Here is a 15,921-nt window from a genome sequence, read left to right as displayed (position 1 = left end):
CGAAACCGTGGGGAAAATCGGGCAAAGCCGTGGGTCAAAATGCGGCCGTGCGGCTTCGAGTGGGAAATTGACCAATAGAAGCGGGGCAAAGGGAGGTGTGACCGAAGCGCAGCTCTTGTGTGAAATCGGTCTTTGTCTCTCTCTCTCTCTCTCTGTCTCCCCCTTTCAGTAGGTATTTACAGAGAGAGGCACTGGAAGAGTTCCCTTGTAATCTGCCTTTATGTTTATTTATCTTTATTCAGGTTAACTGAATAAAGTTATCTTTATTCAGGTACAAGCTCTCCCTCCTCTGCAAGGACAGATCTGAACGATAACTTTATTCAGTTAACTTATTTCTGCCAGTGAGAGTTTAAATTACTGAATGAAATTCAACCTTGGGTTCCTTGGAAGCCGAACCTTTAGCAAGGCACCTAACCCTATAAGAAGTTCTGTGATGCAGTGTTCCCTCTAAGCTGAGTTAGTGCGAGCTGGCTCACAGTTTTTTAGCCTCTGGCTCACACATTTTTGTCTCAGCTCAGGAGGGATGGCTCCAGAGCAAAGTAATTTATGCAGCAGCCAAATCACCTGCTCACAGCTTTAATGCCGGTCGCTCAGAAAGTAGAAGTTTTGCTCACAGGACTTCACAGCTTAGAGGGAGCATTGCTGTGGAGAGGAGGAGGAGATTGGATTTATACCCTGCCCTTCACTACCCAAAGGAGTCTCAGAGCGGCTTACAAACTCCTTTCCCTTCCCCTCCCCACAAGAGACACCCTGTGAGGGAGGTGGGGCTGAGAGAGCTCTTGACAGAAACTGCTCTTTTTCAAGGACAGCTCTTGTCAGAACTACGACTTGCCCAAGGCCATCCAGCCAGGTGCAAGTGGAGGAGTGGGGAATCAAACCTGGTTCTCCCAGATTAGAGTCCATGCACTTAACCACTACACCAAACTGGCTGTGATGTGTAACCATACTCAATTTTTGCTCCCCGATTTCCCCGACATTAGGATTTTTTTAAAAAACAGGCATGCATCCACTCACCACAAGTCCGTATCCTAGAACAGGGGTCCCTAATGTGGTGCCCACCAACTCCTTTCTGGGAACCCGCCAAATGTTCCTAGAAAGCAGGCCGGGTACAGCCAGGTGGGAGTTCTGCCCAGCAAGGCTTCCGATTGGCCATTGGAGATTTAATTGGCTGTGCGGATTTTTAAAAACATTGCTTTGGCCAACATACCAAGAGAAAACCGAAGGTATGTTTTGCTTTGGTCGGGGAAAAAACCAGTCACAAATACTGTGCAACAACTATGGGGGACCTGTTGAGAATTTTCTAGGGCACTGTTGATTCAAGCAGGGCAGCCGTGAGCCTCACAAAGCATGGCCGCAGACAAATTGAGCGAGCGCCTTCCAGTGTGTGGCAGAATTCTTCACAGTTGGCCGGGATTCTGCGGCAGTTGTCTATCACAGAGGTGCCCCCTCTCTCTCCTCACACATGCAAATACAGGGGCAGAAGAGCGCACACAGAAGGAGTCTGTTCTCTTTTATATAAATTGGCCATAAAAAGGGCTCTGTGAAAGGCAGGAAGTTTGAAAGCCACTGGAATAAATAGGGAAGACAGAACGTCGAACCACCGGCCTCTTCCGTTCCTCTTTCAACGGCTGTCCATATGCTTATTATACTATAACATGAAGGTGCTACTTGAAAGAGACCCCCCATCCTAAAACATTCTTACATATTCTTGGCCCTGCAGTGTACAGTGGAGTGCGCATGGTTGCGTATGAACATCTTCGCGATTCTGTGCTTGGCCGAGCTGCGGACGGGAGCTTTCCTCTATGGTAATACTGCCCGTGTTTGCTTCCTGACACTAATTTGTTATAGCAAAGAATAAAGAAAAAAAAATCGCCCCCACCCCCAGGCCACTGTACCAGGGAAAGCAAAGGGCTGCCCATCCTTTCCCCACTATACGGCTTGGAAGCCAAAAGCCAGTCCCATTTGATTATTTATACCCAGGACTATTTTTGGGCAGGAACGCACAGGAACGGAGTTCCGGCTGGCTCCCGAGTTGGCCACGCCCAGCAGGGATTCATTAGCATAATAGACCACACCCAACAGCAGAAATTCATTAGGATTGGCTACATTCGGGGTGTGTGGCCTAACATGCAGAGGAGTTCCTGCTACAAAAAAAGGCCCTGGGTTTTGACAACAAACAAGGTAAACAGAATAAGAAGCAAAAGGTGGGTGTGGCTGGATGAGCACACGTCTGGTATCTGGTAACATGGGGGTGCGGCCTAATATGCTAATGAGATGTACTATCAGGGGTGTGGCCTAGTATGCTAATGAGTTCCTGCTGGGCTTTTTCTACGAAAAAAGCCCTGTTTATACCACAATTTTCTCCCCAATGGGAACCCAAAGCAGTTTACATCTTTCTCCCCTCCTCCATTTTATCCTCAGAAAAAACCCACGAGAAGGAACAGCGTTTGAGTCCAGTAGCACCTTTAAGACCAACGAAGTTTAATTCTGGGTACAAGCTGTCGTGTGCATGTACACTTCTCCAGATAGATGTATGCACACTTATTCAGATAAATGCCCAGAATTAAGCTTTGTGGGTATTAATGGTGCCACTGGACTCAAACGTTGCTCTGTTGCTTCAGGCCAACACAGCGACTCCACCTGAATCTACCCCCATGAGATAGATTAGGCTGAGAGTCTGTGACTGGCCCAAGGTCACCCAGCGACCTACCAGGGCACAGTAGGGATTTGAACCTAGATCTCTCCCAGTTCCTACTCTGATGCTCAGCTCCTAATTTTTCAAATATTTATATTCTGTATGCATTCTCACTTGTTGTATAATTATATTTTGCATGCATTCTTATTTGTATATGCTTTGAATTTGTATTCAGTCCCATTACAGCCATATTTGAATAAGAACAATTCGAAACGCGGCTTCAGGCATCCGGATTACGCGTCGGCTTTTGATGGCTCAGAAGCTTTTGATGGCTCAGAAAATTTGATGATTGGCATTCCAATTTGGACTTTGATATTGCCTCTATGCTAGAGAAGACTCTGACTGTTTCTATTATCTTTGCACTTTGGCCTATTGATTTATATCATACTTGTTGTTATGCTTATTTGATTTACATTTCATTATATCATACTTGTTGTTATGCTTATTTGATTTACATTACACTTATTGTTATGCTTATTTGATCATTATATACTTGCTTATTTGCTTGTAAGTTGTTTTTGCCTAGTGGTGTTCCCTTATTTTGGTTCTCACGGATAGGATATGCCTGGGTTCATGCAAAGTTCACGCAAAGGTTTGCTTAGCGTCTCTAGGAGCATCACTTTAATGCGTGTTCAAGGGGTGGCTGTCTGAAGTGTCACCATCGGCATGCCCCCCCATCCAAATCGCAGGGCTGAGTATTCTGCTGACAGACACTCCCCTCCTCGGCCGTGCTCCTTAAAGTCAGCATGCACTTTGACTGCAATGGACTTAAGGACATAACCAGAGACGATGAGGTATTCTAATGTAACATCCAGTCAACAGCAATAGAGCTCTGTATCAGAATAAAGGAAGTGCCATCTCTTTTTTTGTGATTACAGTGGGAGTACACTGACTTCATCCAGGATTTGCTTGTCTGTTGCAACAAAAACACTAGAAACTTGTGGCTCCTTAAGGGCTAAGGTGCTTATTGTTTACTTATTGGTTTAGGTAAGTTGTACCCCACCTTTCGGAGCTGCGGTGGCTCAAGTGGTTAAGACGCTGAACTGCAGGCTGTGGAAGGTCAGTAGTTCAGCAGTTTGAGACCCGTGTGCCGCATGACGGAGTGAGCTCCCATCTCTATTTCCAGCTCCTGCCAACCTAGCAGTTTGAAAGCAAGAAATTGCAAGTAGATAAATAGGGACCACTTCGGTGGGAAGGTAACAGCGTTCCGTGCGCCTTGGTGTTTAGTCATGCCGGCCACATGACCACGGAAACGTCTTTGGACAGCGCTGGCTCTTCGGCTTTGAAACGGAGATGAGCACCGCAACCCTAGAGTCAGACTCGACTGGCTTTCAAGCAAGGGAACCTTTACCTTTACCTTTTACCCCACCTTTCACTGGAGAACTAAGTTTGATTCCCCACTCCTCCACATGCAGCCACCTGGGTGACCTTGGGTCAGTCACAGATCTCTCAGAGCCGTTCTCTCAAGAGCAGTTCTCTCAGTGCTCTCTCAGCCCCAGCTACCTCACAGGGTGTCCGTTGTGTGGAGAGGAAGGAAAAGAGATTGTAAGCTGCTCTGAGACGCCAAGTGAATGGCGGGGATAAATCCAATCTCCTCCTCGTCTTCTTCCCCAAGCAGCTCACATCATTCTCATGTCCATTTTATCCTCCCAACAACCCTGCTCCTGTGAGGCAGGTTAAGTCGAGTGTGTGTGACTGGCCCAAGTTCACCCAGCAAGCTGCCATGGCGAAGTGGGGATTCGAACCTGTGTGTAACATAACATTTCCCACAGGTTATACCATCTGAGGAAATAAAGTTTGCGTTATAATAAATCAGCCGATCTTTAAGGTGCCACAAGACTCTGGTTTTAGAGTTCCATTTTAGAAAAATGAAACAGGTTTGTTTTTTGGAAGCAAATCCTGTTCTTCTTAAAGTCTGTGTATGTCTACTTAGAACCACGATCTCAGATTCCTGACAGAGGCTTTTTGTTCGTTTACTGATTGATAGGAAAGCTGTCGTGGGCGGCATGACGGCTGGTGCCATCGGCCAGTTCTTTGCCAGCCCAACAGACCTGGTGAAAGTGCAGATGCAGATGGAAGGAAGGAGAAAGCTGGAAGGGAAGCCCCTGCGGTAAGGCTTTCAGCCCCTTCCTTGTTTTCTTCCAGGGACAACGCTGGCATCCAAACAGCACCTATGTCTCTCCAGCTTTAAGAACCGCTTTGACAGGTGCTAAAGATTTGTGTGGATTTTCCTTTTCATGGCTGTTCAAGAAAAAGGAAAGGAGATGGTGGCAGCTCGACACCTAAGCCTTGCTTTATGGCTTGCCCATCAGCACACATCAGATAATTCCGGGAACTTTGGGTTCCTGTTGTCAGGCGGAGGTCTTTTCATGGAGTCGGACGGTGGCTCGGTGGAAGAGCCTCTGCTTTGTGTGCAGGAGGTCCCAGGTTCAATCCCCGGCTTCTCTAGCAAAAAGGACCAAGCGTTAGGTGATGTGGGAGACTTCGTCTTGAGACCTCTGAGAGCCATCGCCAGTCTGCATGGACAATACTGACCTTGATTCGGATGGAATACAAGACAGCTTCATGTGTGTTCATAAGGCACTCCCTTGGCATTGTGATTATACATGTACACAGATCTATGGGTCCCTTGTATGCCTGGGACATGCTTCTATCCTGTTTGGTTGCAGATAACATTGGTTTCTGATACGTCAGGAATCCACAGGCGTGGACGTGGCGTCTGAGTAGTTCCTTATCTTAACTCTGCTGTAGGCTTGCCAAGTCCCCCCAGGGGGCGGGGAAACCCCCGCCCCAGAGGCCCGTTACCCGCCGCCGGCAGATCGGGCCCCGGGGGGAACCCCACCCCCAAAGCACGCAACGTGCACGTCACCCAGAGGTGACGCGATCGCGTCGGGCGCATTGGGGGCGGGCCCACGGTCATCCAAGGGAAAACTATGGTTTTCTCTTGGATGGACGTGGCCCCGCCCCCAGCGTAGTCGCGTCACTTCTGGGCGATGGGGTTGTGGAGCGCGCGCACTTTGCGCGCATACGCGCACTCCCAGAGCAGCACTGGAGTCCCCCACTCCAGCGCCAATCGGACTTGGCAACCCTACTCTTCTGGCACACTGTCGATGCAACGCATCTCTTTCTCATTCCCTCTTGCCAACTTTTGGGTTCCTGTAGCTGCATCCACAGACGATCCCCAAAGCAGTGGGAAAATCTAGCAAGACGAGAGCAAAAGTCCAGCAACTCATGCCTCCTTCTCACACCATCACGTCAGAGAACCATAGGTTTGGAAGGGACCTCCAGGGTCATCTAGTCCAACCCCCTGAACAGTGCAGGAAGTTCACAAATACCCCTCACACACACACCCAGTGATCCCTGTTCCATGCCCAGAAGATGGCAAAAACCTTCCAGGATCCCCGGCCAAACTGGCCTGGAGAAAAATTGCTTCCTGACCCCAAAATGGCAATCGGCATTTCCCTGGGTGTGACAGAAAGGGCCACAAGAACTCAGCACTGAGGCAACCCTCCTGTCAGCAAGCTGCCAATTGTTTTTCTTTCTTTTCTATGTGTGCGCTTGATTGCTTTCGCTTTCATATGTAGACCTGTTGATGCGCTTAATTGCTTAGCTGCCGAAACGTCTATATCTCTCAAGGCCACAGGTGGTTGCTGCTGCTGGATAGTTGCTTGGGTGATCTCATGGAACACCGTGGGAAGGAGATAACATATGCTGCCTAGAAGCGTTTGCTCCCAGGCCCGATGGGGCGTGCGGGAACTCCTGCAATTGGGCCTCAGTGGTTTGAATATACTATAACATGCCATGCTCTTTGCTCCCCCCTCATTCCGAACAGTGATCCTGTCTATGCACCTATAGCTTCAAATAAAGTAAAACCTTTCTACAAGTGTGTACTTCGTTGATGCTGTGGGGAAGTCTGACACCTCCCTGCCTTCCCTCTCCTGATCTGCCTAAGTTCACATGATCTATATTGCTGTCAGATGGCCATCTAGCCTCTGCTTGGAAAGCTCCAAAGAAGGAGAGCCCACCACCTACTGAGGAAGCCTATTCCACTGAGGAACTGCTCTGTCAGGAAGTTCTTCCTAATGTTTAGTTGAAACCTCTTCTGATTTAATTTCAACCCATTGGTTCTGGTCCAACCTTCTGGGGCAACAGAAAACAACTCCGCACCATCCTCTATATAACAGCCCTCCAAGTACTTGAAGATGGTTATAATATCTCTCAGTCATCTCCTCTCCAGGCTAAACATTCCCAGCTCCTTTGGCCTTTCCTCACAGGACTTGGTCTCCAGACCCCTCACCATCTCCGTTGCCCTCCTCTGGACATTCCCAGCTCCTTCAGCCTTTCCTCACAGGACTTGGTCTCCAGACCCCTCACCATCTTCGTTGCCCTCCTCTGGACATTCCCAGCTCCTTCAGCCTTTCCTCACAGGACTTGGTCTCCAGACCCCTCACCATCTTCGTTGCCCTCCTCTGGACATTCCCAGCTCCTTCAGCCTTTCCTCACAGGACTTGGTCTCCAGACCCCGCACCATCTTCGTTGCCCTCCTCTGGACATTCCCAGCTCCTTCAGCCTTTCCTCACAGGACTTGCTCTCCAGACCCCTCACCATCTTCGTTGCCCTCCTCTGGACACGTTCCAGGTTGTCTATATCCTCCTTAAATTGTGGTGCCCAAAACTGAATACTCTAGGTGACATCCTGCAGGGGCAAACACAGTTGGGATCATCTGGAGGGTGTGTGTCTTTTTTGTTGTAAAAATCCATTCAGTCAAGACAAAAAAAGAGCTTCTCTCAATACTGAGGGGTGCTTTCAAATGTTTACAATGACTCGCGGTTATTTCATGGAATGCAAAAAGACAGCCTGGTGCTCCGTCACTGTCGTCTCAGCAAAAGTCACAGAGGTTCATAGAAAGCTACACCGAGAAAAGGTTTGAAATTCATTTTATGCAAGATGTCAGGTCCAACTTGATATACTGTAGGCGCCTCACGGCAGGACCCCTCTGGATAAGAGGACTGTATGAACACAAACCAGCAGAACCAAATGGATTTTTCCATGCTGACAACAGGGAAGCTCTGGCTGTACGCGTGGCTTGTGCTGCTGGACTATGGCCGGCGTTTTTAGGACAGAAGCATCAGTAAGGTGCAATTGTTTTGATTCCAATCCTAGATATCGCGGAGTCCACCATGCGTTTGTGAAGATCGTGTCTGATGGAGGAGTACGAGGCCTTTGGGCAGGTTGGGTGCCCAACGTCCAGCGGGCTGCGCTAGTAAACATGGGAGGTAACCTTACTCATCTCTAGCCTAACAGTTCCTACATAGTAGAAAAGAGCAAGAGTCCGGCGGCACCTGAAAGACTAACAAAATGTGTGGAGTCTTTCCGGAGTCACTGCTCACTTCTTCAGATATGTGACTCATGAAAGCTCATTCCGTGGCACATATTTTGTTAGTCTTTCAGGTGCTGCCGGACTCTTGCTCTTTTCTGCTGCGACAGACAGACCAACGCGGCTGCTACCCATCTCGATCTAGTTCCACATAGCACTTCCCCTTTTTAGTATTCTGCTAGTGTTTTATTTATTCTGCATATTTTATATTTGTTTGTATTTTAAGTGCTTCTTAATGTTTGCAGTGTTTTAAGGTTCGCTGCCCTGGGGACCCTGAATTGGCTGGAAAGGCGGCATAAATTTTTTTCAAATAAATAAAATTAAATAGTGTGAGAAGCAGGGGTCATTTCCTGCAGGAGCGCACAGGAGCAGAGCTCCGGCAGTAAAGAGCCCAGGGGACGGGCACATGCAACAAGCCCCACCCCCTGCTCCCAGCAGCCACGGGCCACAAAGAGCAAGAAGCAGCCAGGTAGAGCAAGAAGCAGCCAGGTAAGTTGCGAGCCCCCCCCCCCCATATCAATCCAAAATAGTCCAGTGGCACTTTTAAGGCCAAGGTTTATTCAGGTACAAGCTCTCCCTCCTCTGTGATAGCAGATCTGCACGTCCCCCCCCCAAAAAAAAATAGCTAGCAATCCAAAAGAGTCCAGTGGAGCCTGAGCAGTGGGTGTTGCCTTCTGACACACATCTGGCGATGTCAGGGGGTGTGGTGTATGCAGATAAGTTATGCTAATGAGTTATGCTAATGAGCTCCTGCACCTCTTTTTCTATGAAATGACCCCTGGTGGGAAGGGAACTGTTGATGTGTTCTGAAGGACAAAGGGGCACACACCGCCGTACAGCAAAGCGGCACTCATTCCTTTGCCGTGTTTCAGTGCACATTCGCACAGTGGGAGAGGAATACTGCTAATTCAGGCACAGTGCTGTTAACAGCAAGAGACGCCTGCATCTAATCCATGGATACAGCAACCCCTTTTAAATGTTAAAGCTGGCCTACTGAAAACAGCAGCAGCAGCATGATGGTTAAAGTGTTAGACTAAGACCTGGGAGACTCGGGTTCAAATTCCCATTCTTCCATGAGGTGACCTTGGACCAATCGTTTTCTCTCTCAGCCCGGCTTGTTGTTGTTGTTGTTGTGAGGGTAAAACAGAGGAAGAGGAATTGATGTATGCCACCCTGAGCTCCTTGGGAGAAAGGGCAGAATTAGATTGTACTAAAGTGATAAACTTTAGGGTACACACGTCTTTCTTTCTAGCTGTCCGTAAGCTAGAAAGATCCCCAAATTTCTCTCAGACCAGCCTGCGGCTAGCTGGAGCTGTCCCAAGGTCCCTAAAGGTAAAGGTTCCCTTGCTCAAAAGCCAGTCGAGTCCGACTCTCGGGTTGCGGTGCTCATCTCCGTTTCAAAGCCGAAGAGCCAGCGCTGTCCGAAGACGTTTCCGTGGTCATGTGGCCGGCATGACTAAACACCAAGGCGCACGGAACACTGTTACCTTCCCACCGAAGTGGTCCCTATCTATCTACTTGCAATTTCTTGCTTTCGAACTGCTAGGTTGGCAGGAGCTGGAACTAGAGACGGGAGCTCACTCCGTCATGCGGCACACTCGGGTCTCGAACTGCTGAACTCCCGACCTTCCACAGCCTGCAGTTCAGCGTCTTAACCACTTGAGCCACCGCAGCTCCTCCCAAGGTCCCTAGCTGGGTGCAAATAGGCCTTCAGTCTTGGAAGCTGCTCCCGGCATGAGTAACCTTCTACTTTGTCCTCGCAGTTCCTTCTCGTGGCACGTACTCTCAGAGAACCTCTGCCTGAAGGGATCACGGTGGACAGGTGGGGGACATAAAGGCCCAGGTTCAAATTCTCTGCTCAGCCATAAAGCTGAGTGACCTTGAGCTCATCTCTCTGTCTCTCTCAGCCTAACGTTCCTCACAAGGTTGATGGCAGGATTAAAATGGGGGAAGAGAGAACCATGTAATCGTTCCACGCATGAAGGGTAGAATAAAAATGTAACAGAATGGGGGAAACAATATGGGTTCTGAGTGCAGAAGCTGGTAATGGAGGGAAGGGGACGGTCCCCACGGTCTGCTCTGCAGTGTGCTTTTAGCACAAACCACAAATGCATAGCACCTATTTTTTAAAAAAAAATCCAAGAAAAATCCTCTTTTTTTGCCACAGATCTGACAACTTACGACTCCGTTAAGCACTTTTTACTTCTGAACACATCACTTCAGGACAACAGCATCACCCACAGCATTGCAAGGTCTCGTATTCCTTCCTTCCCCTTTTGGTCTCATCCTCAGCTTTTGGTGTAAACGTCTCTTTAACCCAAGGAACGGTTGTTTCGGCTTTCAATACTGCGATTTAACATACAGTATTGTACTGTTGAATGCAGGTGTCTCAATTAAAACGGGGTTGGGGCCAAAGTAGATGTGTAAATCTGCAGTTGCTGTCAAAAATAACGTTAAGGATGATTCTCCTACATAACATGGTAGAAGTAGCCCATAGTGTGATGTCACAGTGTTCTGTCAGTTTGGTGTCGTGGTTACAGTGGTTAGAGCCAGTTTGGTGTAGTGGTTAGGAGTGTGGACTCTAATCTGAGAGAACCGGGTTTGATTCCCCACTCCTCCACATGCAGCTGCTGGTGTGACATTGGGTCAGTCACAAGTTCTCTCAAGGGCAGTCCTGGAAAGAGCTCTCTCAGCCCCACCTACCTCACAGGGCGTCTGTTGTGGGGAGGGGAAGGGAAAGGAGATTGTCAGCTGCTCTGAGACTCCTTCTGGTAGTGATGGGCAGGCTATAAATCCAATCTCCTCCTCCTCCTCCCCACTTCACTGAGTTGGCTGCTGCTGGCAGAGATAAAGGAAACTGGTTGATCATGATATCACAACACTGTGAAAATTTGAATAGACATTGTGGAAGCGACAGGAAGGAGCTAAACACAAGCTTGCTAGTTCTAGCTGTCACTGTTTTTTATGGTAACATCTCATCCAGGGCTATTTTTGCCCAGGAACGCACAGGAACGGAGTTCCGGCTGGCTCCCAAGTTGGCCACACCCAGCAGGAACTCATTACCATAATAGGCCACACCCAACAGCAGACACTCATTTGGATTGGCTACATCAGGGGTGTGTGGCCTAACATGCAAAGGAGCTCCTGCTACAAAAAAAGGCCCTGGGTTTTGACAACAAACAAGGTAAACAGAATAAGAAGCAAAAGGTGGGTGTGGCTGGATGAGCACACTTCTGGTAACGTGGGGGTGCGGCCTAATGTGCTAATGAGCTGTGCTGTCAGGGGTGTGGCCCAGTATGCTAAAGAGTTCCTGCTGTTGGGTGTGGCCTATTATGCTAATTAATGAGTTCCTGCTGGGCTTTTTCTACAAAAAGAGCCCTGACTAGCCCTGGGAGTACATTTTACTCTCAATAGCTTCTACCCTGAAACTCATGTTGGTCTCTTAAGGTGGTAGTGGGCTTGAATTTAGCTCTTCTACTATTGCAGACCAACACAGCCTCCCTCTGAAGCTACATTACCCTACTTACTCTTAGATATCCCACTGATTCGTTATGCTGTCTTGAAGTTAGTGGATTGCATCTCTGGTAGCTGCGGCGTTCTGTTACCAAGCCCTTATTTTAAGTTGGAACTTATTCATTCATTAGTAGGAATAACCAGTCCAAAAAAAAGAGGATTGATCAATGGCGCCTCTAACCACACTGTTATAAACAATCCATGTGCACCTTATGAACCAGGCAATGCATGTAAAGATGCTAAAAAAAAAATACCAGGACAAAGTTGGAGTTCAGTGGCACCTTGAAGACCAACAGAGTTTTATTGAAGGTGTTAATTTTTATGTGCAAACACACTTCTTCAGATACAGTGATACAGAATTTCCTCAACCATTACATATAGGGGTTAGTTGCCAGGAAGGGCTAATTGAGGAAATTCCGTTTCCCTGTATCTGAAGAAGTGTGCTTGCACACGAAAGCTCACACCCTGAATAAAACTTTGTTGGTCTTGAAGGCGCCACTCTTTGTCCTGCTGCTTCAGACCAACGTGGCTACCCGCCTGAATCTAAAAAAAGTACCGTTCTATTCAGCCAAGCCTTCCTCTGGCCCAAGCAGGCTCCTGCCACGGGAACAGCTGATCAGATGAAAGTTTCTTGGGCAAGCGGAATGCTCCAGAGTTCCCTAAACAGAGCGGCACAAGCCCTCATTTGGTCAAGAAGACAGATATTTATCTTGGCAGGCTAAATGTTCTGAAAATGTCACCTGCTGAGCAGCCTTGTAAGGAGGGAGTCCTGGTTGCACCTCCTCTTCCCGAGGTGCAGAGGTTTTATGATCGCTGCCAGGCTCTCCTCTTCACTCTGTCCTGGCTTAAGTGGGAAGGAGGGGGGCAAGTGGCAGCTGCCGCCATTGTAAGACTGCCAACTCCAAGTTGGGAAATTCCAGGAGATTTCGGGGTGGAGCCTGGGGCAGGACCTCAGCAGGGAATCATGCCACAGAGCAGCCATTTTCTCCAGGGAGGGCTGATCTCTGTAAACTAGGGCTGATCTGTCATTCCAGGAGGTCTCCAGGCCCCACCTGGAGGTTGGTAACATTGTGCCATTCTGTAGTGATGCATTTCGGTGGCCAGGGAGAAAAGACTGCTGTGCTACAGTAGCACACATGGACACTTGGGAGACGAGGGGAAAAACAGGGGAGAGGAAAAGCAGTGAAGTGGGCAGAATGGGGAGTCAGCAGTCACCCTTTGAGACGGTATTTGCAAGGCTGCAGTCTAGATTTGTATTTATCTAATTGAAAGCAAATTACGGTAGCCTTATTTTTTTAGAAAAATGCACATGGGTAATGCACAACTGTATATGAAAATTTGTGCCCATTTCCAGGCTATTTCCTGCTATTTTTGGGCAGGAACGCACAGGAACAGAGTTCCGGCTGGCTCCCAAGTTGGCCACGCCCAGCAGGAACTCATTAGTATAATAGGCCACACCCAACAGCAAAAACTCATTAGGATTGGCTACATTAGGGTGTGTGTGGCCTAACATGCAAAGGAGTTCCTGCTACAAAAAAAGGCCCTGGGTTTAGACAACAAACAAGGTAAACAGAATAAGCAGCAAAAGGTGGGTGTGTCTGGATGACCACACTTCTGCAGACATGGGGTGTGTGGCCTAATATGCCAATGAGCTGTGCTGTCAGGGGTCTAATGAATGTCTGCTGCTGGGTGTGGCCTATTTTGCTAATGAGTTTCTGCTGGTCTTTTTCTACAAAAAAAGCCCTGCCCATTTCCCTTTAGTGAACAAACCTTAGGACTTTTTCCATTGGCAAACAGAGGCCTGGGGGCAGGTGAATTTGCTTTCCTTTGGACACGCAGGCTATGACATGTGTATTTTGTTCAAATGTTGGTTTAACAGTGGATGTTCCGGGGTGGTAGCGGCTGTTTTGGGTACTCCTGCAGATGTGATCAAAACCCGAATAATGAATCAACCAAGAGATGAACATGGAAGGTATGTCAAATATTTCCTGCTTTTAATTACAGTTGAGAACCAGAGGTTCTTAAATTTTGCATAGCAGATATTCTAACAAATGAACACTTGCCAACAGCACAGAAGATTAAGGATACAGTCCGTAGATCAAAACCCAGTCTACAGGCTGCATCCTTAATCTTCTGTGCTACTGGCAAGTGTCCATTTGTTAGAACGGAACACCCTCTCCAGAACAGCTACTATGCAAAATTTAAGAGAAATTTATGATACTTTATTGGACAGAATTAATCCTAAATGATGTATTATTTAGGTCTGTGGTTAGGAAAAAGAATCAAATTTTGAAGAATTATTTCAAGAAATATGACATCAAACTTTGCTTTTTGTAATCCCTTCTAGGGGTTTGCTGTATAAATCATCCACTGACTGCCTGTTTCAGGCAATTCAAGGTGAAGGGTTTCTGTCTCTATACAAAGGTTTTGTACCAACATGGATGCGAATGGTAAGCTTCCCTTAAAAAAATGTTTTGGCATACTATACTCAACTCATTAGCTTGTATTGCTGTGTTCAGGGCTCATTTCGTAGAAAAAGAGGTGCAGGAGCTCATTCGCATAACTCTTTAGCATAACTCATTTGCATATGCCATACCCCATGACATCACCGGAAGTGTGTCAGAAGGCAACACCCACCGCTCAGGCTCCACTGGACTGTTTTGGATTGCTAGCTATTGGGGGGTGGGGGAAGCGTGCAGATCTGCCCTCGCAGAGGAGGGAGAGCTTGTACCTGAATAAAACTTGGTCTTAAAGGTGCCACTGGACTGTTTTGGACCGGGGAGGGGGCTCTGCAACTTATCTGGCTGCCTCTTGCTCTGACTGAGGGCTGCTGGGAGCAGGGGGTGGGGCTTGTTGCATGTGCCCGCCCCCTGGGCTCTTTACTGCTGGAGCTCCACTCCTGTGCGCTCCTGCAGGAAATGACCCCTGGCTGTGTTACACAACTGCAAGATGCCTTTTGCATACTTGGCATCTGCACTCCCAGCGTTCACTGCTAAGTGTTGTCATTATATACTCTTGACAAAATGAACGTCAGTGGTAGGGTTGCCGGGACCTTACCGACTGCTGGCGGGGAGGCTCTGGTCTTTTTGCAGGAACTTCGGGCACATGTGTGAGGTGCGCCGCACGCTATGGTGACATCACCTGGAGGTGACATCAAGAGAGTGCCACTCTAGTTTTTGGGCAAAACTCTAGGGGGTTTTTTTGCCGTCAAAACCATAGAGTCTGGACAAAAACTACAGCGGCACACCCTCAACATCAGCAGTGTTACGATGTCGTTTCTGGGCAACGTTGTCATGACAGGGACATTGCACAGCGATGTCCCTGTTTGGGGGTGGAGCTTCCCCTGCCGGCCAGCTGGTCGGTGGTGGACTGAAGCCCCGAAAATCGTCGAAGCCCCGGGCCAGAGAGTGTGTGTGTGTGGGGGGGGGTTGGGAACCCTAGTCTGTGGAGTAAGAACGATGCTTGTATGTCACCGCATAGCACCGGCATGCATGCAAAGTGCCTCACTGCTTATCCATGGAGAGGCAACTGGGTGTGGTGCCGCAGGATTGGGCTGCTTTCTCCTCCCCAACCCCCCAGGCTCCTCTCCTGCGGTGTGGAATGCCTCCTGTTCTTCTTTAGAGCACATTAACCTCCTGTTCTTCTTTAGAGCGGCGCAGTGGTTGAAAGCATCAGACTACTCTCCAAGAGACCCAGGACTGAATCCCCACTTGTGCCGTGGACACGTGCTGGGTGACCTTGGGCTGGCACACACTCTAGGCCTAACCTGCCTCACAGGGTCATTGTGGGAATAAAACGGAGGAGAGGAGAATGATGTAAGCTATTTGGGGTTCCTATAGGGCCCGTAGCGACAGGGGCGCAGGGCGTGACCACGCCCCCGACTTACTCTCCATGCCCCGGACCTCATCCTTCCCAATAACCCTCCCCCCCCCAATTTAAATCTAACCAGCCTTGTGGCTGGCAGTGGGAATGCAGAGTCCCCGCCCTGCCGAATGTAGATGCCATTGATTGGCCTCCCCGACCTGTTGCTGTTGCTGGGCTGCTCCTGGCTGATTACATAGATTCCCATGCCGGAGCCTTGCCTGCCGAATGCAGGTTTCATTATCTCGATCACCCTCGTCCCTGGCAGTGGGAATGGAGCTCCTGCCCTGCCGAATGTAGATGTCTGTCATTGAATAGGCCAGGCCCGTAGCTAACGTGGGGCCCACGGGACCTGCCCCCCCGCTGTTTTGTGGGCCCCTGCCCCGATCCTCAGCTCCCCCTCCCTCCCTCCGGCCCCCTCACCCCCTGATCGATCTGAGCTGGCATCTCCCCGTTTGAGCTCATCTGTGATGAG

At 48.8% G+C, this 15,921-nt stretch overlaps 1 protein-coding gene across 1 annotated transcript in view; it reads left to right on the top strand.

Moving 5' to 3' along the window:
* Positions 1 to 15,921, top strand: part of SLC25A27 (solute carrier family 25 member 27) — a 22,551-nt gene that overhangs the window by 3,305 nt on the left and 3,325 nt on the right. The window contains exons 3-8 of the mRNA XM_015406405.1: positions 1,721 to 1,805; positions 4,683 to 4,805; positions 7,859 to 7,971; positions 10,240 to 10,324; positions 13,465 to 13,557; positions 13,933 to 14,035. Of these exons, the coding sequence (XP_015261891.1) occupies positions 1,721 to 1,805; positions 4,683 to 4,805; positions 7,859 to 7,971; positions 10,240 to 10,324; positions 13,465 to 13,557; positions 13,933 to 14,035 (602 nt within the window). The remainder of the gene's footprint in view (positions 1 to 1,720; positions 1,806 to 4,682; positions 4,806 to 7,858; positions 7,972 to 10,239; positions 10,325 to 13,464; positions 13,558 to 13,932; positions 14,036 to 15,921) is intronic.

This window comes from Gekko japonicus, unplaced genomic scaffold (genome assembly GCF_001447785.1).
Source record: "Gekko japonicus isolate JY-2015 unplaced genomic scaffold, Gekko_japonicus_V1.1 scaffold2988, whole genome shotgun sequence".
NCBI classification, from domain to species: domain Eukaryota; kingdom Metazoa; phylum Chordata; class Lepidosauria; order Squamata; family Gekkonidae; genus Gekko; species Gekko japonicus.
This window is presented reverse-complemented; position numbering and strand designations above follow the sequence as displayed.